This window comes from Polypterus senegalus, chromosome 13 (genome assembly GCF_016835505.1).
Source record: "Polypterus senegalus isolate Bchr_013 chromosome 13, ASM1683550v1, whole genome shotgun sequence".
NCBI lineage: Eukaryota > Metazoa > Chordata > Cladistia > Polypteriformes > Polypteridae > Polypterus > Polypterus senegalus.
Window position 1 is genome coordinate 106,590,917 of NC_053166.1, and position 26,940 is coordinate 106,617,856.

At 36.2% G+C, this 26,940-nt stretch overlaps 1 protein-coding gene across 1 annotated transcript; it reads left to right on the plus strand.

Annotated features, from left to right (window-relative positions):
• The first annotated feature begins 675 nt into the window (after window positions 1-675).
• On the plus strand, window positions 676-26,150 carry LOC120543144 (galanin peptides-like). Its single transcript, XM_039776028.1, has 6 exons — window positions 676-997; window positions 6,469-6,549; window positions 14,105-14,159; window positions 17,519-17,608; window positions 23,406-23,483; window positions 25,961-26,150. Exons 2-6 carry the CDS (start codon window positions 6,469-6,471, stop codon window positions 26,014-26,016), a joined length of 360 nt encoding a protein of 119 aa, XP_039631962.1. The 5' UTR covers window positions 676-997; the 3' UTR covers window positions 26,017-26,150.
• Window positions 26,151-26,940: the final 790 nt, after the last annotated feature.

Sequence of the window (26,940 nt, forward strand, 5' to 3'; positions counted from 1 at the left end):
TTTTTTATTTTAGTAATCTACTTAAACCAGTGCAGGGTCAGAGGGAGTCATATACCTGCAGAGTGGAGTACAAGGCAGAAACCAGTCCTGGACTGGATACCAAAATATAACAAGGTAATGTCACTAATGCATGATCTCCAGTCAAGTGTCCCTATAATCATATGATCAAAAACATTAGTTTCAAAATTATTCTTCCAGTACAGCTATTTGTTTTATCTTTGGCTGTGGTCTTGTAACGATGCTGAAGAGCAGTGAGAAAGCGGCAGCAAGAGCGACCAAAAAAGAGCGAGGTGACCCATGAACACGAAGTGGCATGATGTACGTTTGGAGTTCAGTTTGTCCAGACGGGTAGCGATCAATTCCATTAGTGTTTTAGTGCTAATTTCCCTTTGCTATCGGCCACTTACACCCTTTGTGTGTTTCTCCCCATCATCGCAATGAATCAATTACTGAGCTTTTTGATCACCACAAATCCTGTCATTGTGACCAAACAGGTGAACGAGTCTCTAGTTCAGATGTAATGAACGCGCTAGCTCTGTATACAAAAGTATGTCCCCTTTCGTCCCTTGTTAGCTCTCGCACTCTCTATCAAAGCATAGAGATTTTTTTCAAGACAATTACAGATAATTATACCCACTAAAAGGATTCATTTTCTCGTCAATAAGAGTAATAATGCGCGTTAATGCTTGCGCACATCACAGTGGACCCTGCGTTTAGGGCTTCTAGATCTCCTTCACTAAACTCAACCTACTCCCTGTACACCTGCTTTTTTACGTATATATTAAGTAAGATAGCCCATATAAACCCCCCTTCTCTACTCCCACCTAAGACGGCTGAGTATAAACTCAGCACATGACCCCCTCAGGCACCATAGCGCTTCGAAGATTCATTTAATTTGCACAGCTGTCCCCGACTAACAGCTACGGGACGCTGAGATATCAAGAAGTGACCAGGCACGCACGACCCGTTAAACTCGCAGGACACCATCTTATCTACGGTAAGTGCCGTGTACCTTTTTTCCCTCTCTTTGTGTTCTGAGCTACCAATTAAGCTGCTTATTTTATGTCTCCGGGTTCATAAGAACAAACTTTAAAAGACAGATTGATACAAAAATGCACCAATAAAAGATGAAAAAAAAAACTATTTATTGTGCAAAGAAAGAAAGAAAACACTGCCTGTAACACTGTAAAGTTATATATAAAATTAAACTCCACAAGGACCTCACTCCTGGGTCATTATTAATAATAAGTATTAAAGTGTACCAATTATGTCATTGATTCTGATTTTCAAAATCTCAGGTCTGTTCTATGGATTAATGATGGCTGTGCATTATTTTCATTATATAAAAGCTGGTAAAATTATAATGCATGATTTTATTTTATGCTATTGTTAAAGATAATTTCAGTTATGTTAAATAATGTTTTATGATATTGCAGTTTTGCAAACCTATAACATTTTATGCTCTCTGTTTTAATTGTATTACTATAATATAATGAGTGGTGTTATTTATAAGAAAAACCACAGTACTATATTCGTTCTGAATGAAAAAAATACTTATTTTTACATTGTTATCATTACAAAATTATTTCAAAAATTTTATTAGTATGAATGGCCCTGCACTTTAAACATGCTTGGTCTTTGGTTTGAGTCTGATCTGTCTGGAATAGGTCCTTGTAATCTATAAGGCAGGCAGGTTCAGAAATATAAAATGATAATAGTTGTTTGAGAACATTGTTTTTTATTTTTTTTTGTGAAGTCTAAATATGCATTTCTCTTGTGGTTATAACATTCTAAACAAGTAATTTTCTCAGCAGTAGATCCAGAAAACAATTAAATAAATAAATTAGTAATATGCTTTTGAAGGACATGAGAATCTTTAATCGGGATAGTATCCCCTTAAGACTGACAAAACAATGTCAAGTAAACGTACACATGGTTAAAAGATGATAACGAGTTACAGATAAAAAGCAGAATGCTGCGCACAAGTGGTTATTAGGTTATTTTAATAAGAAACTAGGAATAAGGATTGATATAAAGAAGGCATACAAAGACAGTGTCAAGCAGTGAGTTTCTCAAGACACATCTGAGTAACTCTGTTTTACCATTTTGTAAAATACTAATGTAGGTTTGCTCAGTTATCTCCCTGCTATAGTGCATTTAACAATTGTGTTCATTTTGTTTTACATTTACTTACAGTTTTAAATTCAAAACTACAGTGCAGCATTGCACTGACCTGCATTCTGCAAAGCCATTCAAATCCGGTACAAATAGAATTAAAAAAAAAAGTCAGAAGCAGTAGTTTGATCAACAAAGACTAATGCTTTCTTGGCAATATGTAATAAATTATATAAGTCTGAGTAATTTAAAATATGCTGACAGAAACATTCATTGTATGTTAATATATCTACATTTTCTGTGGAGGGCTGGCAACCTGCCTTGCACCCTGTGTTGGCTGGGAATGGCTCCAGCAGACCCCCGTGACCCTGTACTTAGGATATAGCGGATGGGATAATGGATGGATATATCTACATTTAAAAAATATTTTAACTTTTTAAAGCATTAAATATTATAGCCCGAAATTCCAACTGTTGTATATCAGCTGACAACTGAACTCCATTGTTGCTCTCTGTAATGCATCACAGCACACGTACACAATAACAGCACTCTGTTTATCACTGGCAATTACACATCAACTCCCAAGGCATAGCATGAACCATTATAAGGATGTAATGAAGACAAAAAGAAGGGAAGAACATATAGTATAATAGTTAATCAAAATGATCTCTATAGTTATTAGAAGTTATCAAAAGGAGTTAATCTAGTCAAACAGTTCTGTGCCATACAAAGAAGGGCACTGGGCAAAATGAAAGGCAAAGGATCAGTAAATGATATTTTAATAAATTAAAGGTAGACATTTCAAATTAAGTAGCCCAAGGTAACAGAATGTACTGTACAGTAATGACAGCACAGTCTTGGTCAACAGAAGGAATTTCTGAAGCATGAACATGAAAGAGATGTATACAATTCAGAAATGAAGATATCTAAGAATCTAACTTGTCTATGAACAAATTATTGAGATAAAAAGCAGTGTCACCAAAAAGGAAAGATGAATTTTAAAAAATCTCTGTTAATATGTGACAGATTACCAGAGGTGGCCTTAGGGGTGTGCGGGGCCTAGGGCTGACCAACCCCACGCAGTTATATCAAACGTTGTTACTGGTATGTGTGGGCTGTATAAAATTGCGAGTGAATTTAATAAAAATAATGTTAACATACACTGGATTTTCTCATTACAGTATTCGGCTACATTTTTGCAAGATAACATGCAGAGTTTATCAAAAAATAACTGGAGCATATAACTTGACAAATTTGCTCGAGTGGGACACACGGACCTCAAAAGTGGGGCCCCCTTGGCAACACTTGCCACCCCCAAACGCTGCTCTTGCAGATTACCAAATTAATAACTTGACTGCTTTTACATTCATAAAGGAAACAACCAAAAATACATTCTTAGTTTACATTCGGTACCATTTAATCTAATAAAAAAACACCAAAAGCTATAGTGCAAGGGGCACCAAGTCCAGTCCTGGAGGACCACCATGGTTGCAGGTTTTCATTCTAACTCTTTTTTTTAATGAGTGCCCTGTTTGCACTGCTAATTAACTTCTTTTGAATTAATTTTTAATAAATTTCTTTTTTAAGATTTGATCCCCTGAATTTCTTCATCATTCTTCTGAATTGCTTAATTTCTTTCCGTAAATGGCACACAAACTGAAATGAAATGTGAAGTGAGGGAGCCAACAGAAGACCAGCTAAGTCAGGGTCTCAAACGCCAACCAATTTCACTCCAACCAGCTGCTTAATGAGGTGCCAATTCTTGTCTTTAATCAAACCCGTTCTTTAATTCCATAGCTTGCTGCTGCTCTCATTGTGCTTTAGCAGACATTTCCGAAATTGTTGACTATCTCTTTCCTAAGAGCCCTGATAAAATGTTTTAGGAACCTTAGAAGATCGCCATTCCAGAGACCTCCAACTTTCTTTATATTCAGATATTATATGATGGACACCAGTTGCTTTGGTCCATTTTGTATCTTATTATTGTTTGGCTGCTAATTAAAGAAAAAGAAACATTTAAGGGGTCTGAGTCTTCAAGAGCAAGTCAAATAAAATTAGTTCAAAAGAAGTTAATTAGCAGCATTAACAGGGCACTCATTAAGAGAAGGGTTAGAATGAAAACCTGCAGCCATGGTGGTCCTCAAGGACTGGACTTGGTGACTCCTACTATAGTGTATACCAGTAGTATCAGGCACAAAGCAGGAACCGTCCTTGGACAGGGCACCTGTGTTTGGCAGAACAAAACCCTCCACACACCTGCACTTTCACTGACAAATTTAGAGTCTCTAGTTACCATAAAGTGCAAATCCTTTGGATGTGAGAGGAAAATCAGACCACCCAGAGTACAACCTGTGCAGTTACAGAGAAAAAATGCAAAATCTGCATAGGCAGTGACCATGCTGGGATTAGAACTTCGTCTCACAAAGCTGTGAATTACCAGTAGTATTGATTCCAGCGTGCTGCCTAATCGAAACCTAACATTTAGAAAATACCATCTAAGCACATCAGTTTCAAACTGTTTACTGCATTTTTTCTGAATCCACAAATGATTGTGTCCACATTAAGAGATAAAATTGGAAGAGTTTCCCAGTATTAATAATTTGAATGTCCAGTAGTTAAATAATTTTAAGAATTGTTCCAAGCATATTACTTTTATTAAAGTATACATCATTTGCTTATATACAATATATAAGCAGTAACATTTAAAGTGTACTACAGTCTTCAACTTCAGCTAAATTCTAGTTGTAATGTTGTACATAAGACCACATTTCTCTTTCAAAGTGAAATATTCACATACATAACAGGAAATAAACTATATTTACTCACACTATTTAGATCCACTATAGTAAGACCTTTGACTTTTTATTTAATCTGTAGCCTACTTTTAAAGGCAGCGTAAGGAATCAATAAACAAGACTGCCACTTACAACTTCACATGCAGTTATGAAGCCACATCTTCATCTCATGTAAACTCCTGTAATCTGCATGTTTTTATTTTGATTTGAAGAATTTCATTAAGTGTAAGACTTTACTCATCATGCAACTATTGTTAATCCAGTGGTGATGTTTTATGTTAAATCTTAACGTAAATTATGGGTCAAACTATAATGCTCACTCACTCCAATAGTGGGCTTTAATATGTTAAACCTACAGTTCAATGAGTACAATTAGAATAGAATAAAATGGCAATAGGATGCCAATGTCACTTACACCGTAGTTTTCAGGAAGAACATTCCCCTGAAATACTTTCTTCGAACTTTAAAATGAGACATTTTAGGAAGCAAGACTTTAGCATGTCTGATCATATCACTATAGAAATGACGAGGTAACATCAACTGAGCTTTATTTCATGTAGCATTTATACAGCCATGGGCAGCACGGTGGCGCAGTGGTAGCGCTGCTGCCTCGCAGTAAGGAGACCTGAATTCGCTTCCCAGGTCCTCCCTGCGTGGAGTTTGCATGTTCTCCCCGTTTCTGCGTGGGCTTCCTCCAGGTACTCTGGTTTCCTCTCATAGTCCAAAGACATACAGGTCAGGTGCATTGGCGATTCTCAATTGTCCCTAGTGTGTGCTTGGTGTGTTTGTGTGTGTGTGTGTGCATGCCCTGCGGTGGGCTAGCGCCCTGCCTGGGGTTTATTTACTGCCTTGCGCCCTGTGTTGGCTGGGATTGGCTCCAGCAGACCCCCCGTGTCCCTGTAGTTAGGATATAGTGGGTTGGATAATGGATGGATGGATTTATACAGCCAATAAACTAATCAGGTGACCCCTCACTGGATGTACAATGGCAATGAGATTTACAAACCAGAAGAATGGAATACAAAGGAATATATCCTAAAATGTTACCATAAATTACAAAATCATTCAGTAAAAAAGGGCCCCTAGACTATACAAAGAGTCAGCAAAGATCTAAGCATCCAATTCATATTTTGTAAAGGAGTGGAATGTACATTCACATTATGCTTCTGTTCACAATAAAGAAAAAAAAATTGTTACTTCTAGCAGCATCTGGATGAAAAAGATTTAAACCTTTCAATCTTGTTCTTTTCAGTCATACAGATATTCCAAATGGAAAATTGTATACATGTTAACATAAATCCTACATATAAAATATTCCTTGTAAGAAACATGCAGATTTTCTGAGAGAAAAGAGTTAAATGGCCCAGGACTTTTAAACTGTTTGTAATGTGTGATTGAATAGGACAGTTTTAATCAGATCCTGACTTATAAACTGAAGACACCCCTCCAGGTCTTATGTTACAGGTAACAGTTTCTATATTTTTGGATAAAAACATGCTAAAAGAAAAAGTATTTTTTTCTCCACAGAAAACTTACCTTTTCCCACTTTTTATTTTAGATGCACAGCCCGAGGACACTGCTTTGTGCAACACTGATCTTGTATGGACTGGTATCTCAATCCCTTGGAATGACTTTCACCGTAAATGTTATTTTTTTGTTTCTTGTTTGTTTGTTTTTTTGGGTGAAAATGAATATTAGGTCAGAGAGGAATCTGGTGAGAAACAAGTACTATAGAGCATTAGTCTGAGATGGCAGTATGAATCAATCTTACACACTGAATTTATGTGTGGATCATGTTGAACAGGCAAGTGATGCTAATTGCAGAGCAAGAGTGGAAACCTGGTGAATAGTCATGATACCCTGGACCTGCAGCCAAGGTTACCTTACTTTATCTGGAGCATCAACAGTCATGAACCAAGGATGGTCCAGGGCAAGAGAGACAGACTTTATAATCAGAACATAGTTAGATTTTATTAACACACAGAATCAAAATTTCAAACATTTTGAAAATAGAACAGTCCAATAAAATAAGTGCCATAAGGTGTTTGAACAGTAAATCCAATAAATACCATTATACTCGTGTATAAGTCAGGTCTTGAAACCCGAAAAATCGATCATAAAATCAAACTCCGACTTCTTGCTTTCTCAAATCTCGCACCAGTTTCTCAAACACATTGAATTTTGCTGCAGCCGTGCAGTTATCAATTTCTTTTACCACCTCAACAACTGTTAATTTAAAACCAGCTTCATATTTTCTTCTGGTCGAACACTCCATCGTGCTCTTACGATAAAGATATATGAGGGGGTGTGACAAGGTTATTATAGTTTTGCCTTTTTATATTACTTTTTATTTCTATATCTTTTCTGACCTTACTTGGAAGTTCAGTTTAGTTTTAGTTTTCCTTCATCATGTATTTTTAGTTTTAATTTAGTTTTTATTTTACAAAGACATTTCTATTTTATTTGTGTATATATATTAGTTTTGGTAATTATAATACTTTAAAGCGCTACTATGGAGTTTAGTTTTTGTGTCTCAATGAGACAGAACTGTACACTTAATGGGTTTGGATATAAGTTTAATGTTAGTGGAAGCTTACTACACTACAAAACACATTTTACTATTTGGTTTTGTTTTTGTCTGATAAAAACAAACATAATAAAACCAGGCACTTAATATGAATGATTTTACAAAATTTTATAATTTTTAAAATATTTTCTATGTCATTTGTGCTGAACAAATCTGCGCTGACTTTTGGCACTTTTTTCTTTTCCTTTTCCTTTATTACCCAGAATGGGTCAATTTGTAATGAAATTTAGGTGAATTTTTTAAGGTGTGAGGGTTTTTTACACATAGACATGCTTTTACTGTTTCTACAGCACACAACATATCCTGCTCCAATGACAATGTGCTTATAATGAATGCCTTCAATATTGCATTCAAAAATCTCAAATACGGGCTGTATTTTCTACCAGCCATATTGATCTCTGATTCCATCTCAGGCCCAAACAATTTATAGACAGAATTTTGCCACCTGCAGGCCTGAAAAGATATCAAAAATCAGAAAACAGAGTCTACTGTGTTCTGACAGGTGTGACCATGAAAATCACAGGGGTTTAGGAAGAACAGGGCTCTTAGGCTTGAATCAGTGTGCAGACCCCACCTAGGTGTATTGAGGGGAACAAAGAAAAACAAACATGTAGTGTGAAAATTAGAGGCAGTGAGACTTGAATAGCCCATACATAAGAACAATAAACCCTTAATAAGCAGAGCAAGAGCAGGTATTAAGATTATGGACAGGCACAAAATGACAGAGACAGCATCTGAGATTAAGAACAATATACACATTATCTAAATTTTGTTTATCCAGAGCAGGATTGCAGTAAACCTGGAGCCTACCCAAGCAGGTTTGGATGCAAGGCAGGAAAAATCACTGGTATGCAATATGTTTAATATGGCTGATGTTAAGAACAAAAATAATATGATGATTTCAACTATCTATTTTGATAGAGAGAGTGTGAAACAATGAAAAAAACAGGGACAGATATTTTAAAACATAATTCTGCTATTGGATTATTTTCATAATATCTGGTATTAAGAGTGATATTAACTAAACAAAATATAAATTAATATAGTATAAATACAAAAAACACTAGTATGTTTAGCTTTTCATCACTTGACAGACTCTCTTCGCCTACCTACATGTAATTCAATAGAGACGTTGCCAACTCAGGAATTTTACAAGGTTTGTATAGCTTCGTTGTTAAAGCAAAAGCTTTTATATGATGACCTTGTCAGTCTCTCAATCAATGGCGCTTTATTTTAAAAAATTGGGAGTGATCTCCTCTAGACTTTCTCATATACTCAGATATTGGGACGTATATTTGAGGAATAAACTGCATGACAATGATTATATTATGTACATTAAAGATCCATCAACAACAAATCAAATCAAATGAATAATATATTGAACTATTATTATAAAAGTAAAGTTGAATACATCAGACTCTGCAGCTGCATGAATAAAAATAAAATCGAGTATGGGTTCATGTAAAGTACCAGTTCCAGTTGATGGATTTGGCCCAAAAGTTAAAACAGATCTACAATTTTGGTGTAACGACCACATGCCAAATTTCATCCATCTATCTAGTTGCGTTTTTAAAATATTGTGTTTAAACACACGCACGCACGCACACACACGCACGCACACACACACACACACACCTACATAATTCCAGAAAACTGTATTTTCGGACTTGGAGGTTTCATCAAAATCTCAAAGTTGAATTTTTTTCATGATTACTTTACTTTCTCTATATTTCGTGTGCGAAGTGGCAGGTGAATTTCTGTCAACAAAAAGCAGGCACCTGAGAAATAAACTGAAACGTTACTTTCTTGTGATTTTTCTGTCCATACGGTAAAGTTTTTGTTGACCTGCACTTTCTTATTTCAGGCGTTTGAATTATATCTTGATATACAACAAGCACAAAGAAAGGCAGCACATAAATTGTTTTCTATTTCACACGCTTTACGCACCAGTATTCAGCTTGCTCTGTCACCGCAAATGCTGTTTGAACAACCGCCCAGCGTCACTAGCTGCTGTTTTATGGATGAATATATGTGGGTGGCTCGTGGTGGATGACTTTCAATTTTAGAGTTAAAAGTTATAAGAGTTAAAAACTAACAGCAAGAATATTCATTCAAAAACGAAAACTAAAATTATTTTTAGTAAATTATTATTTTATCGCAGTTAGTCTTTCCAGCTACTTTTAATAGTTTTGTTTAGTTTTAGTTTTTCATTTTGGTTTTGTTAATTATTTTATTTCAGTTTACAAAAATTTTTTTTTTAATAATTTTTTCAGTTTTGATTTTAGTTTTTGGGCGGTACATTCCTGTCAGCACATAGATCCTTAATAGTCAGAAAAGGAGCTGAAATAGCAGCAGAGCTTCTGCTTACTTGTACTTTCTATACAAACAGTGATGTGGTGGTCTGAGGAAATCTCCATCACATGTTACATATACCACTGTAAGAAAATATTTTAAAAACAAAAATATGATATCTGTCTCTTTGATAAAGCAAATAAACATAAAATACCCCAGCTTCCCATATTAGATATCTAAGTCCCTGAACACACATGAACATTGCGCAATATTTTGCTACCTTTTCTGTAACTTAAATATCATTAACATTTTCTTAAAATTTAAAGATTTAAAGGTGAAAATGTAAGTGAGATGCACTCAATATTGTAAATGTATATTATAAACAATTTACCATAACTGACATGGAATGTGATGTAAATAATTTATGTAGCAGTATTTTTGAGATTCTAAAAAATGTGATTTTGCTATGGTTTATTTGCCTTCCCCCCCAAGCCTAAAACACTCTGCCCAATTAATGGATGACCAATTCCTTGCATCTTTTCCTGAATCATGCTACTGGGCTATAGGACCCCTGAATAGGATAATGTTTTTCTTTGTACTGTTACTTGACTTTCTTTGAATTTGTGAATCAGAGATAAGCACACCCAATGACACTGAGAGCAGACCAGTCATCCCCTTTAAGAGGGTAATTTAAAACATTATAATGGTTAAAAAAATGCTGAAAAACCCTGCAATTAAAATTCAAAGTTCATCAAACACAAACCAGCCCTGCAGTCTTTAGCCTGTTCATCCATATGGCGGTGAACCCAAGAACCAACTTTAATGCCCCCTGCAGCCCATTCAGGATCGTCGTCTTTGCCAATGATAAAAGCTGCAACACAAAAATAAAAGGATGTGCCTTATCAGCTAAATTAGTTATCCAATCAAGTATGGGTGATTTGCACTATCAGTGTCTCAGGCCCCTGATTCAATTATACTTAACTTTATATTGGGGGCTTCTTGCTTCCAAGAAAAAAAAAACAATGCCAATTGCAGCTTATAGTTCACAGCAGGAACAAATCTCCAGAAGCTGTGTAGACATTGACATTTTTCCTGAAGCCACTACAGCCTCTTTAAATTTGTTCTGTGATCTTTAATTGTCCTTTTTCTCAGACTATATCCATCAACCTTCTATCCCTCACTCTGCTTCAGAGTCTCTTTCCTTTGTTGACTGTGCCATTTAGTCCAATCCTCACCCAGTAAATAGTGCAAACAATTATCAGAAACTAAGTGGCGATACCCACTCAATTAAACAGTGTAATATTTACAAAAACAGGTAAAAATAATCAATTAACTAAGTGCTTAACAAAGGCAAACAACTCCAAACAAGAAAAAGTGCAACTCTACAGACTCCATCAAAAAAAAACAAAACTCTTTAAACACAATAAATGATTTGTGAATTATAATAATCATGACAGAAACATGCAATCAACATCTACTGCACTCTCAACATTGCAAATAATGTGTGTATAATCTTCAAAGAACTGACTTCAACCTTAAATGTCTTTTGTTTTTGGGAATCATCATGCTTCCTCTGTTTCAACTATGGATTGCACTCTGAATCATATTTTCATTCCAAGGTATGAAAAGTTTCTTAAGGTACGTCTAGTCCAAATTCATTAGCTCAAAAATTATTCTTGGAAAACTAAATGTGGTGATACTTCATTTCAGAAGTCAATATTCTAAGTGCCCAACGTGCATAAACCTAGCTTATGCTTAACAGTTCATGAAGAATTTATCAGGTTGATCCATAGCTAAATCTTTACAATTTGTGTGCTATCTCGCACAACATCACTCTTTGATCATTCATAGTGATTCATTCTATGTTGGCAATATTTTTTTCTGTTGCTGCTGTCGAAGGATGACCAAACCTTTTAATGGAATTCTGTAGCTTATCTACAGATTATGGCATATTAAGAGGACAACAAGAAATCTCTAAAGGTATATTATCCTCTAGGGTTGGAATTTATTGACAACAGGATACTTCAATTTGCAGTTTTGGGCATCCATTTTGACATGGTTTTCAAACAAGAAACATGCACAACAAACCACAAATGAAAGAAACTTGTACTTCAAATATTATATTGTATGATAACTCATTTTAGAACATTAACTACATAGTTTACCCTTTTCAGGTTCAGTTTTAAGACTTTTCAATTAGCCCCATTTACAGTAACACATATAATTTATGCAATATTAAATATTATGCTGAACTTATCCTCATTTGAATATTTCCAATCCGCCTCCAACGGCTTTTTCTAAAAACAATATAGCATGTAGTACTAGAGTGTTGTATCGTGTTAGCCATTATGAATGTAGTGAGAAGTCAAGCAAAATGGCACCTTTTATTGGTTAATCAAAAAGATTACAATATGCAAGCTTTCGAGGCAACTCAGGCCCCTTCTTCAGTCAAGAAGATAGGCTAAGATTCTAAATCTTAGCCTGAAAAGGTCTACTATTTTTTGACATTTAAGATGTCTCATTTAAAGGTTTTCCAATCTTGTTATTTGTACTAGTGTGTATATAAACACAGGGAACTCCAGTTTTTGTATTACATCTTGCCTGAAGAAGGGGCCTAAGTTGCCTCAAAAGCTTGCATATTGTAATCTTTTTAGTTAGCCAATAAAAGTTGCCATTTTGCTTGACTTCTCACTACTATATAGTATGAAATGCAGAAGATAAAGGACTAAGATCTTATGCTGGGCTCACATGCTATGGAAAATTTTGGAAACAATACTTATGCCATCTCATTTTACCTCTTTTCTGAATTCAAATTAATTTCTGGTCAAAAATTTGAGGTTGCTGTTGATTTACTAATTGGTTTGCAATAAGGCAAATAAGGGTAAGGATTCTGTCAAAATAAAACGCAAACTAAATTAATTAGGAGTATATTGCATCACTCTAAATTCATCCACCCATCCAACCCACTATATCCTAACTACAGGGTCACGGGGGTCTGCTGGAGCCAATCCCATCCAACACAGGGTGCAAGGCAGGAAACAAGCCCCAGGCAGGGCGTGCAAACACACACACACACCAGGGCAATTTAGAATCGCCAATGCACCGGCATGTCTTTGTACTGTGGAAGGAAACCCACACAGACACAGGGAGAACATGCAAACTCCACGCAGGGAGGACCCGGGAAGCGAACCTGGGTCTCCTAACTTCAAGGCAGCAGCGCTACCCACTGCGCCACCCTACTATAAATTCAATCCAACTCCAAATATGTGGATACAGATTGCCATTTTTAAACCATATAATAATAAATGAGGTGTTAGTGCAATTTTACATTACAACCCATGTAATTCAGGAAATAAATTTATTTCATAATTATCCCACTGAGAACTTCTCCTTCAGATGGCATTAATGTGAAATTTTGAACTGGAAAACGCATTTACTGTTTGTCCTGTAGCACCTCAGTGCAGCATTAGACCACTCTAAGGACAAAATCTAAGAAGGCTAATTGCATCTATACTTGTATTGTATATGTGTTACTTATTATGCAAGAGTTTGAATAAATGATAACAAATAAATATGCAAGGGTCCTAATGCACTTGAATCAGGAATGCAGTGTGTTGATTTTTTTTTATTTGTTCAGAAATGTGAAATGTTCACTGAAAATTAAAATGAGAGTTCTAACTAGCAATGGCATGTTTTATTTAGCAACCAAGATAAGCTTCTAATTTAATAAAGAAAGGGTTGATAGAAATGTAAATTTCCAAACACTGTGCCTTTCCAAGTATAAGGCACTGCAGTTCTGTAGCTGCTGGGCAGTCCGTCAACAGCACTGACAACTCAGCATCATGCAAAATACCATTTACTTAAGCATGCTTTACTGAACTTGTAACTAAGAAATGAGACTGCTTATTTTCTGTCAATAAATATTTTCATTAGGGCCATTGAGCTATTCGGTATCATTTTTATAGTATATTTAGCATAATATCTGTTCTCCTGCAAGAAGAAAAACATAAATATCGGTTAGACTTCTGTGAAGTGGAATTCTTTGATAGTTCTGTGTAAAATAAGTGTACGGTATATTTATGTGTACACATACATACAAACTACGTACTCACACTTTAACTTGCATATCATCATTTGCTCATCTCCTTTATAATTGTACTATTCTGCAACTTTGTATGAAGTTTTTCCTTTCAACTTATGCTATTTATGCTCTATTTTTGTGGTGATGTGCTGTGTTATAATATACTGAGTCAAATTGCTGTATATTAAGTACTGGCAAATAAAATTGAATCTGATTCTGGTTTTGAAATTCTAGGGGAAGGACAAGCGAGGCTGGACCTTGAACAGTGCAGGTTACCTTTTGGGACCTCGTAAGTACAACTTTAAACACCCAGGATGAAAAATGTTTAGCAGAATATTCAAAGCACAAGGGCTACACTGTATACTCATTAATGATGAAAAAAAGATTTGTCGAAGGCACCTAACATAAGGTTATGAAGACTAAGGCTCATTACACATACAGCTGTGTTACATTTTTTTCTTGCTATTCTTCCAAATTTTTTAAAGTCCAATCAGCACACCAAAGAAACATTCTTTCTTTAGATGATTACTGTAAATGTATTTGGTAAAATATATTGCCAAAGAAATAGCTAATAATATAAAACCAAAAAATGCATTCCTCAAATGGCCCTGGGCTGCTAAATGCAAAGGTTTGTAGTGTTCAGGTCACTGTGCAGTGGGTGAGAGGATTGCTGTACATTTTAGCTATAATGCAGTAATAATTCAATCCTTTAAGAATTTAAGTTTTCTGATTAGTCCAAAAGTAAGAACTGAGAGTTTTGGACACTTGGTCCCTAAACGTTAAAGTACAGCTAGCTTTTCAGCGTTTGCTATTTTACATAAGCTCTACCTCCATTTTATTTCATATTCTTAATCACACCATTCTTTTGACAGCCTACTCAAACATCAAACATCAATCAAAAAATTGGTCATTAATTCACACCACAAACACGGCACCTCTATAAGTACCTTTTTAATTTATGTTTGCTTACTTTTTTAATCTATAACATGTAAACATTTGTGTAACATTGGTAATTAGCATTTCATTATTTGATTGACTCTGCAAGCTGTGTTATGATCATTTAAAAAAATATAAGGGTTTAATTTTTGGACTGGTGACTGATAACATGATTTTATAAATCACATCAAGATATTTCAGGTTTGAAAATCAAGAATGAACTGTATCCACCTTCTACCCTGTGAAAAATTCTGTATTGGTCCCAGGAAAGCCATAATAGCAAAGTTAAGCATACTTTTTTGTGCTATTTGTAGTGTATATGACAAAGCTATTTCTTGAATTATTTTTAAAGTGATCAAACACCTCTGTCTACATTCCATATCAAGAGGAATTCTCCCTAGAATCTTTAATGATACAGTCAATGCAGCTTTTCCTTTTTTTTCCTTCATTACAGCAGCTATAACATCATCACTTCAGCACTGCTAATCTTACACTTTGTCTGGTAAAAGGATTGATGACAGCCACACTTTTGAGTTTTTGGAGAAATGTCTAACCAAACTTTCCTGGACTATAGTTCTAGTAACAGATCACTTTGGACTAACATTAAAATAACAATAAGTTCAAGTCACCTATCTTAGTTCATCCATGTGTTTTCTGTCCACTTTGAAAACTGTTACAGATGTAGTCGTAGCACTCAGAATGTAACCTAAAAATAAAAAACACTAAAGAGAAACTTCTACCAGTTGGGGTACCATCAGTCCAGCATTGCTCCATTTGTATAATTTCATGGAAGCAAAGGCATTGAAAATACAGTAATACCTTGGTTCTTCTAAGAACTAAGCTGCTTTATAGTAAAGTTGGCATAAAATTTGCTATGGCCCAAGTCCAAATTTAAGTACCTGTTTGCAAGCATGCTGTGGCTGACATTGTGCAACTTTCTCACAAAGAACAGTCATTGTCTTTGGTTGATTTCATGTGTACTATAGGGGTAGATGGGCAGTTATTATATGTGAGTGTTTATTTATTTCACAGGTACTGTTGAAATATTTTTCATTATGTTCATTATGTAATAAATATAATTTGGCAAATACACTATGTTTTGAAAATCTAAAACGTATCTTTGGAAACTAAAATGCAGTTTATAAAATGGATAAAGTTCAAAAAAAAGAAAAGCCAAATAACAGAATCACTTCATAAATGGAGCAGAGCATGGAAGATGTTTATTTTTAGAGAGTACTTACCTGCAAACACATCATAAGTGCTTCTCTGCTGCTAAATTCCATTTGCCTGGGTTATGTGGTCCCCAGCAATTCTCAGTAAAAAGTACGTCAGCAATGGGTGTCAACCAAAAAACTTAAAATGACAATTATTTCCTGTATTTAAAAAACATGAAATACCCTTAAAATCATATTGATTGATTGATTGATTGATACTAAGGGAGGCATGGTGGTGCAGTGGGTAGCGCTGCTGCCTCACAGTTAGGAGACCTGGGTTCGCTTCCTGGGTCCTCCCTTTGTGGAGTTTGCATTGTCTCCCCGTGTCTGCGTGGGGGTACTCAGGTTTCCTCCCACAGTCTAAAGACATGCAGGTAAGGTGCATTGGTGATCATAATTGTCCCTAGTGGTTGCTCTGTGTGTATGTGAGCGCCCTATTGTAGGTTGCCGCACTGCCCAGGGTTTATTTCCTGCTGGGATTGGCTCCCGCAGACCCCCATGACCCTGTAGTTAGGATATAGCGGCTTGGATAATGGATGTATTAATACTATATTATTAAGTGGCAAAAGACCACTTGTATACTCAAGGTAAATGTCTGTTAAAGAAAATGTGTTTTCCATATATTAGAAGGTTTAAAATACAGTACGTCAAATTAGTGCTGAAACTCTACATAAATGGAAATATCTCATAGATGTCTACTGCTTTTTGAAAGTAGGTGTATAAGGATGTGTGTGTGTGTGTGAGAGAGAGAGAGAGAGAGAGTAAGGAGATACAGCCACTCCTAGTTTCTCTCCTTCCTTTATATGTTGGCCTCTTATCCCAGCAATCAACCCCACTGTCTTTCACTCTCTTTCTTTCTTTCTTTCTTTCTTTATGTTGACTAGTTCCTCTTTTTCCCTGTGATTCTTTGCATTACTCTCCTTGTTCTTTATGCCTTCCATTCTGTCTTTTGTCATTCCATCCCTTCCTCTGTCTCTATCTCTCTTTGTGTCTGTCCCTCTTTTCCAGGTGTAACTATTCGAAAACAGCTGTCTTTAGACCCAGCGGTCAAAATGTTTCGGAGAGAGAGAACATTCGGTCACCCAGTTGAATGTTCACAATCCAGACTGACATTTGCAGTGCAGTTTCAAGGTGAATCCAGCTATGTGGTCTTAGCAGTCTACGTATGAGTGTGAGCTGGAATTCAATTTTTTTGTCAGTTTCTTCAATTCCTTTAAATATGTTTTCAGAATTTATTAACTTATTTAATGTAGTAGGTCAAGGCATGAGGTGCATTCCACCTAATGCTAAATGTAAGCATGTTTCTGAAAAGATGACTCACCAGAATACAAGCTAAATGCTCATCCCAGTTCTTGTTTTTTCCCTTCTGTGGTACACTAAAGATTAGTATGGATCTGTAAAAGAAACTCACTAAAATAAAAAGGGGTATTTGAAAACTTTCACTCAGAAAATGTGTTAGTTTTGCTTCTATTTTTTTTTTATTCTTATTTTTTCACAGATGCCCATAGAACATTAAATGACAAAGGTGGCCTAGCAGGAAAACGGGACATTTTAGATGAGACCTATAAGAATGTGAGAGAGCCATATGGTAAGAAAGGTTTTCAGTGTCTACTGCCTTTTTGACAATATATAAGTTCAATTGCTTTTACTAATACATATTCTTGAAACTCTACTATGTTCATTTGTCTGCTAACTGAACACATTTGCTGAGAAAAAATCCTTTGTGACAGATATGTACTACACAGACAAACCCAATAAACTACCACACTAAGTGGGAAGGGTTCTAGTTTCCCTCATTTGTACCATTCAGAGAAAAATCAGTATTAAATGAAAACTAGAAAGTACTGTATACAGTATATTTATATATTACACTAGTCAAAATGAACTAGTCAATGCTCCTTGAAGTGTGGAAGGGAGGCTCAAGAATGCCATCAAGATGGACTTGGCCTACCACTGAGAAAGGCCATCCAGTCAATATAAAAACTTGCAGAACCCAAAATATTACCAGAAGACTTGTAGTTCTAAGGAAGGAAGGATAAGGTGTCTGACATAAGCAACATACAGAAATCTCGCCTGCCCCTGTGGAAATATTAACAATGGCTACTGTGCCAGGGACAAGTATGGCTGTAGAAATGAGTCCTACATTTTACGATAGGCACACTTGATGTAAGCAGCATTACAGGCAGAGGAAGAGAATTGGCTGATATGATGAAGCAAAGGAAGATAAGAAAATTTTATGTGCAGGAGACAAGTTGAAAGGGCAGCAAGTCAAGAGAAATAGAAACTGGATATGAAATATTGTGCAGTGAAGCCAATGAAGAAGGTTTAGTGTTTTCAAGGGAGGTGAATAAAAAAAATGGTTGAACTGAAAAGTCCAAAAATGGAGAAATAGATATTAGAATTGATAAAATTAAGGTAAGGCAGAAGGATTTTCCTGATTCAACAGCTTCTCAAAATAAGTCAAGGGTAATTTTTAAAGTGAAATACCAAATGAAGGTGTAACAACAGGGATACAGAGGAAAGAAGTTAAACAGGCATAGGAAAGAACAAAGAATGGAAATGCAGCTGGAATTAATGGGATACCAGCTGAAGTATGGAAGAGCCTGGGAAAGGAATGAATAGATTTCTTACAGGAGCTGGTGTCAAAGATCTACTTTGAAGAGAAAATGTCAGATCAGTGTAGACATTATGTGATTGTGCCTATATATAAGGAGAAGGGAGGCATACACAATTATGGAAATTATGAGAGCATAAAGCTGATGTCACATACATAAAGTTATAGGAAAGGGTATTGGAGACAAGGCTGAAAAGGGAGCAATAATAGGAAAATAACAGTTTGGAGTTACACCAGGAAAAGCTACGACAGATGTGATTTTCACCTTGAGACAGATTATGGAAAAATTGAGAGAGAAACAGAAAGATTTGTAAATTTATAGATATTTATATATTTAAAGAAGCTGTATGATAGAGTTCTACAACAAGAAATATGGAAATGTATTAGAGAGAAGGGAGTACTGGATACGTATTTAAGGATAATTAAGGTGAGAGGGTAGTACAAGTGAGAAGTAGTACAGATATAACAAATGATTTGGAATGTCTTTAAGCCCATATCTTTTTACTCCAGTTATGGGTGGAATTCCTAGGGAAATGGTAGATCACTTCCCATGGTGTATGTTATTTGTGGATGGCATTGTGTAATGTAGCAGCTCTAAGAATATTGTGAAAAGGAAATTGGAGCAGTGGAGATGTGCTATGAAGAATAGAGACCTTAAGATTAGTAGGAAAAAAAAACAAGAATATCTAATATTATGGTACATGAAGAAGTTGGCTTCCAAGAGAAATGTTTAAAAGGTTGAAAAAGTTCAAATATTCAGGATCAACAATAGCAAAAGATGGAGAGTTAGATTTACCAACAGAAGTATCAACAAATAATCCAGCACATGAACAATGTTCCCCAAAGACAAATCGCGAACATTTTCGGAATTTCACCCTCCACAGTTCACAACATTCCAAGAATGCATAAAGAGCAAGCCTGAAAAAGCACATCTGGATGTGTGCAATCTCTGATCTGTCAGACACTCTTGTCTTAAAAACTGCCATATGCTTATAATAGATATCATGATAGGGACTCGTGGAATACCATTGTAAACCTTTGTCAGTCAACACCATATGCTGCTACATTCACAAATATAAGTACTGCCAACTTCAGTCTGATCTGAGATGGAAGGTAACACATTGGAATCATGTTTCATGGTCCAATGAGACATAATTTCAAATAGTTTTCAGAAAAACATCAGTTGTGTTTTCTGGGCCAAAGGGGAAAAGGTCATCCAAGCTGTTATCAGTGCCAGGTCCAAAAGCCAGTCTGTTGAGGTATGGGGGTGTGTCACTACCCATGACAAGGGTAACATAAATGTGTGTGAGGGCAACATTAAAACAGCAATATGTGAGAGAAAATCAAAATATAAAGGAAATTTGAAAGTTATGTTGTAACGTAATGGATAGAAGCCGATGCAGTACAACATATTTGTGATGGCTTGGAAAGTCTGAACAAGCTCAGTGCAACACTCTGCCATTAGTCTAGTTGAAGCCAAGGTCAAATAAACATGAACTCTCCTCTGTGGGATTGCTCCATTTTTGAACAACCCACAGTAGTAACATTTCTTTGGATAAAAGGAGTGAAACTTGCTGAAATTTACCAAAGGAGCAGTATCAAATGTTGAATCAATGTATCCTGCCTTCCAGAACTCCAAGTATTTTCCAACAGGGCAAAGCCAGACCACATTCTGCCTGGACTACAAGTGCATGGGTACAAAATGCAGAGCTATGGCCACCCTGCAGTCCTGACCTGTTTCCAGCTGAGAATCCCAAAATACAGCAATGAAGGTCTTTTACAGGGTGGTCCAGATCTAATTATGCAGATCCAAATCATCTGGATGACTTTGATTTATGCAAGGATAATTCCCATTCACTGGCAAGACGATTCTTCATGTTGTCAGTTGGCGCACTTCTCAATTGTCCGGGATTTTTCAGGTGATTTTCTATGTAATAAACCTAATAAGATATAGCGTAATGAAAATTGCATAATTAGATCTGGACCACCGTATACAATTGTGCAGCTGAAGACCTGAATAATGCATAAATGGGGAAGAAATCTGCTTGCTACATTTTCCTAGCTTGTTTCTTTAGTGCACAAGTGCTAAATTGAATTAAAAGAAATGGTAATATTACACAGTGGTAAACACTTGACTGTCCCAAGCTATTGGAGTTTGTTACAGTTATCAGATTTGACATGAGTGTATATTTTAAAGCAGAAAAGGTCACAAGGTAAAACCTCAAATAATGTGTTATTTTAATGTTTTCAATATAGTACAGGGTGAATAAAATGTACAAATCACCCATTTTCATTTTCATCAGCATTTCCCAGGACTAGCCGGCAATGTATGAAACGATTCATATTTCACACATTTCCTAGGCATTCTATAGAATGCCAAATGAGAAACCGGCAAAGTATGAAATACATCTCCAATTCGTTTCAAATATCAAGTGGCAAGGCATGTGACTTTTAACACGCGCCTCAGGCTTAGAATTTGTCAGTTGCACTTTGCGTTTTGTTCGGGAGTGTCAAAATATGCAATTTTACTTAAATTTGTTCAACAAAAAATTAGTTTTTTTACTGTGCTCCATGAAGGTGATTCACGCAATATATTGGCAGTTGTAATGAGTGTGACAGAGGATGGTTTCTACCGACTTGGAACTTCTGAAGGAATTTTAAAACAAGTATATACAAGATCACACTTCACTTTATGCCCTAGGAACTTGATTAGAATTGAAAATATTCCTGACCATGAAATTCCTCTCCGGTCAGTTGCAATTGCTCAGTCCAGTGGAAGCGGCCAAGGATTCGTCAAATGTATGTGTAAAACAAAATGCCAAAATATGAAATGTCTTTGCGTGAAAAATGTAATGAAATGTAATTCAAAATGTCATTCAAGCCTACCATGTTGGAACAAGTAGGTTAATTTTAATTTCTTATTTTTTATATGAAAATGTTGTTTCCCTTAAGAAAGGCATAAATTTTGTTTTGTACAACTTTCATTTTTCTTTACGTATTTTGAATCATTTTTTTTTTATGGCACTCTCATTATTTTTTTCAGAATAACATTTGTATTTTTGAGGAATGCACGTCATTTATATAATAGCCTTATCAGGACCTTTTTTCATACTTTGCCTAAATAGCATTTGTCATTCTATAGAATGCCTAGGTATTATATACAATGTCTAGAGAAAGTGTGTAATAATTCTCATATTTCATACATTGCCTAAAAACGCCGGGCATTATATACAGTGACTAGGTATTCTATAGAATACCGGCTATTCATACTTTACCGGTAACATATATATGTATTTAAACACATATGTACATGTTTATACAAGGGTGGCATGGTGGCGCAGCAGTAGCACTACTGCCTTGCAGTTAGGAGACCCGGGTTCGCTTCCTGGGTCCTCCCTGCATGGAGTTTGCATGTTCTCCCTGTGTCTTTGTGGGTTTCCTCCCACAGTCCAAAGACATGCAGGTTAGGTGCATTGGCGATTCTAAATTGTTCCTAGTGTGTATTTGGTGTGTGGGTGTGCCCTGCGGTGGGCTGGCGTCCTGCCTGGGGTTTGTTTCCTGCCTTGTGCCCTGTGTTGGCTGGGATTGGCTCTAGCAGACCCCCGTGACCCTGTAGTTAGGATATAATGGGTTGGATAATGGATGGATGGTTATATATACCATCGGTCCTCAATCACAGTCCTGGAGGGCCGCTGTGGCTTCAGGTTTTTATTCCAACTAGTTTCCTAAGTAGAAAAAAGAGCATGCTGATAATGAAACTTGCTATTGAACTATTTAGCTTGTTGATGCTTGCATTCGTCCAGGAGCAATTTTAATTGCACTGTTGAGTTTCCTTCTGTGAGAACATTATTCATGTGTTTTGTGGACCAGAATAGATTTAAACTTAATGGCCCTTCCAGTTCCCCTCTCATTCATTTCTAAACATTTTTTTTATCACAGATACTTCATGGCAAGTAAGCACGTTAGCTGGAGAGCTGCTGGTTTATTGGTTATCTGCATCTCAGTATTAACTAATGTCTGATTAAGAAAACAGACAACAATTAAAACTTAAGTGCAGCTGCTAAAATCTAAAATAGGCAATCAAGGGTTCTGAATGGTAATGGGCAAGAGAACTAAAATTAAGCCCAAAAAACATATTGCTTTAGTAGTAAATAAAAGGGTTCTAATTAAGAAATTGGTTAAAGTGAAAACTTGTAGACATAGCAGACCCCCAGGAAGGTAATTGAGGACCTCTGATCTACAAAGTAACTAAACTTTGTATTTGATGAATAAAGGCACTAACAAGGCATAGAGTTAAACACCAGCTTTCATTATCAGCAAGGACTGAGTTCTAATAGGACACTGGCTGGAATGACAACCCGTACCCACTTTGGCCCACCAGGACTGTGATTGAGGACCACTGATATATAGGACCACTGATACACACACACACACATATATATATATATATATAGAGAGAGAGACTTTATACATGCAGTTTTAAGGGTTGATTTAATACTAGAAATGTTGATGTGCATTATCTTTTTACTTCCTCTGTGTACTTCTATTTACCTTGCCAAATTGTGTTTTACTAGGTGCCTTTGCTTCAGCACTGGAAAAGCTGAAGTATGTACAATTATAATTAATTTAGATATCTACACAGTGTGTCTGTTTTCTTTCTATAAGCAGGTGTATTGTGCTATCCATTCTGCATTTTTAGGGGGTTCTCTTTATATCCCCACTAATCTTGACTCCTTTTGAAATCAATATTATCTGTTTCTTCATTCTGCAGCTGGCAGCAATATGCATCCAGTGGATGAGAGTGCATTGCAGACTGTACTGGACTTCCTCTCTTTCCTTCAGCTCAAGGGTATGTTATTATGCTCTTTCTGTCATATAAACAGCTTGTTTTAGACTAGCTGGTGCAAACAAATGAAATGTAAGGACAGTCGATCAGATATGCAGATAACTACAAGAGCACAGTTTCCAGTAGATAGGTGTTACCTATTAGCCCTTAAACCGCCGGAACTGGCTATGGTCGGTTCCCAATGCAATTTGCCAGCACGTCGGAGCTGAGTATATTCTGCAAAGTACATTCGTTGAACGTCGCAACCAGCTAAAGTCGGTTTCCAGAGCAATTTGGAAGCACGCCGGAGCCGGGTATATTCGGCGACGTACATGCATTGAACACCGCATCCAGCTAAAGTTGTTTCCCCAGTGCAATTTGCCAGCACGCCGGAGCTGAGTATATTTGGCGACGTACATTCATTGAATGCTGCAGCTGGCTATGGTTGTGTCTCAGTTCGATTTGCCAACACACTGGGGCCGAGTATATTCAGCGACGTATATTCATTGAATGCTGCAACCAGCTATAGTCGTTTAACAGAGCAATATGCCAGCACACCAGAGTTGATCAGTCAGTGCTGTACATTCATTGAGCAGCTAGCTCATCACCACTGCTGGCCAGAACAGGAATGCAGTATCACTCCTGGGATTCAGCCGCTGAACAAGACTGGCCTGCAATTATCAACATTTACCTCTGTGTGCTTGCGTGAAGCCAGTTCAAGCACAGTTGGCTTGGTGATTTTACTGAATTTCATCAATGGCGTCAGTTGCACCTTGTACATATAATAATAGATTGTTCCAGTAGTTTTTAAAATAGTTGTTACAGTTCATTGGCAGTGTGTATAATGATCAGTGTTGCAGTAATTGTGGTGCTCTTTGCATTAAAAAAAAGTGTTCCATTAAAATTTCACATTTTCTTTGTGAATTGTGACATTTACTTAAAGAGTGGGGCAAAAAAGTATTTGGCGTCCAGGGGTGCATTAACTCCTAAGTATGTGACAGTTTAAGGGTTAAGATTCAGGCCAATTAATCAGTTTGCTTGCAAAACAAGAACAAAAGTGTATGAGAAGTGCAAGGTGCTTTCTACCATACAAATTTGTGGATAGCTGGTGGTTTAATGCAGAGCCTCCAGGACACTACTGTCTGCTTGAAATTTCAGAGGTACCTTTAAGACCTGGAATGTCCATAACAGTAACCCAGTACTGTAGTTTAAATTACTCCTGATTAAACTGGTGCAGCACACCATGGAAATTTGCAATTGACACTCTTTCACTTTGAACACATTCGGGCCTTGTGCCCACATAGCAAAACAGAGAACTCAAAAAGGGCAATTGTCGGTCATGTGTAAGACTCCTTAAATATGTACTATTCGCTTAGCGATCCTGTATTTAATTTCTCTCTGTAAAATATCACCCTCTGGAATAAATCTTACCAGGGATGCTGACCGACTGTTCTGCATAATCGTCAGGCAAATTTACTGTAACTACTCGTTTTCTGCTTTGTAAGGAACAAAAGAAGGAAAAATACTGAGACCGAATTTGCATGTAACAGAAACAAAAGATTAAGATTGTGGAAAAAAAAGCCACACACCACCCACAGGCAGAGCGGGAAAACGAGCCTCCCCACCCTTCATGGACTGACCCATCATAAAAGCTACCGTTAGTCGATCACATATTTATCGGATGCAACTTCTTTTTCTTGATCACATCAGCTGCGCTACTGTTGCAAGGAGGACTGTGCACTCTAAAGATTCTTTTTAATTAAAATAAAGCAAACAAACCTTCCAATTGCTGTAATTGATTATTGAAAATAAAGTTTTCAGTTTGTAGTCTTTCAGGTATGAACAAAACTTATCTAGCCTCCTAAAGTTAAGGTTAAGTATAGTTCAGTTGTAAATCTCGGTAGGAATCAGGATGCTCGACTCTTGAATTGCTTTTGGCATCTCATGATCTGAAATGGTGCACACCAAGATCACCCTTCTTGCCAGGATGGAGCCAGCACACCCCAGTCTAAACTCAAAAACTGCATATTCATAAAGGTGCAGCTTGAAGAGATTGGAAACTGTAAAAATGTAGTCCATTAGTTTGTGTTCAACCAATTGCAATTAACCATCTCGGCATATTTGAAACAAAAGAGAAATCGCATCTTATAACTTCTCACGTCCAAATTAAGAAATTTACTATTAACTAGTCCAACAATGATCATAACCTTTTGGACTTTATTGCTGTAGCAACATCGCAAGGCATATTTGAAAATATCTGCACCTTTTTACTGTATGTAAAATTATTGTAAAAGTAAGGCACTGCGTAATCATGGACTACTGTAATAGGGTCCAGTAAATGGACAGTTTAATATTACATTAGCATTAATGTTTTGAAAATGTTGGCTAAACAGATCTAGCAGCTCTTATTATGTGTTGCCTTTATGGTATTTTAAATTTTAGAAATGCTACCGATATTACAGTTGTGCTGATATAGCACATATTTCTTTCCTTTATTTCAGATACCGGTGCATTGGACAGTTTGCCAGTAACTCAAGAAGAGTCTAACTTGCCGTAGAAAGAAAAAGACATTGGTTCACTTGTCAATTAGGTCAGCCACTACCTGGACATGTCTCCATCCTCATCATAGCCGCATGTTTCATTTCTCTCCTGGAGAACAAAATAAAATCGGACTACCCATTTGTAAATGAAGAATTCTGTTTTTATTACAATGTTACATTTTGTTGGTTAGTTGACTCTTTCATACGCATGTGCAAGTGCTTGCTCTTGAACCAAAGTATTTACATTTTTAAATTACAATAAATAATCTTTATTTTATAAAACACCTTTTTCCAGTAAACATAATCCCAAAGCAGTTTGCAAATACAGGCCAAATGAAGAGTATGCACTAGTAAAATGAATACATTAATTTTTAACTTGGTTTAAAAACAAACAGGCAACAGAACTAAATACATTGTTGTTATTAGTTGAGTTCCTTATCCATGACCCTATTGAAAGAAAAGACACTCACTTCCAGTTTCACAAAGGCCACAAGAATAAAGTTGTGCTTTTGGAAATATAATTTACAACAGTAATGTGCATAGTTGTCTTCTGGTATAAGAGCAAAATCGTTTTACAGTGGTGTATCAATGTATCATAAATTACTAGGCTATTAAAGAACAGGAGTGATAGGAAGAAAACTTCACAGAGAAGCATGGAAGAGCCTATTGCTTTGCAATGTTTTTTTCATTCTTGACCAAACTGTAAAGCAACTTAGATAAGACAATAATAAGAATTACACGAAAGTTCTTATTCATCTGTGACAGTTTACGAATAATTGGTACATTCCTGCAAATCAAAAAGTACCGTCACATATGACTTTAACATCAAAATGGTACAGAAAACACAAAGAAGAACACTATTTAATTAGTAGTTGGATTTTTTTTTTTTAATGAAACTTTATGGTAGATTTCCAAAAATACCTCAAAGTGTTTACCTGGCA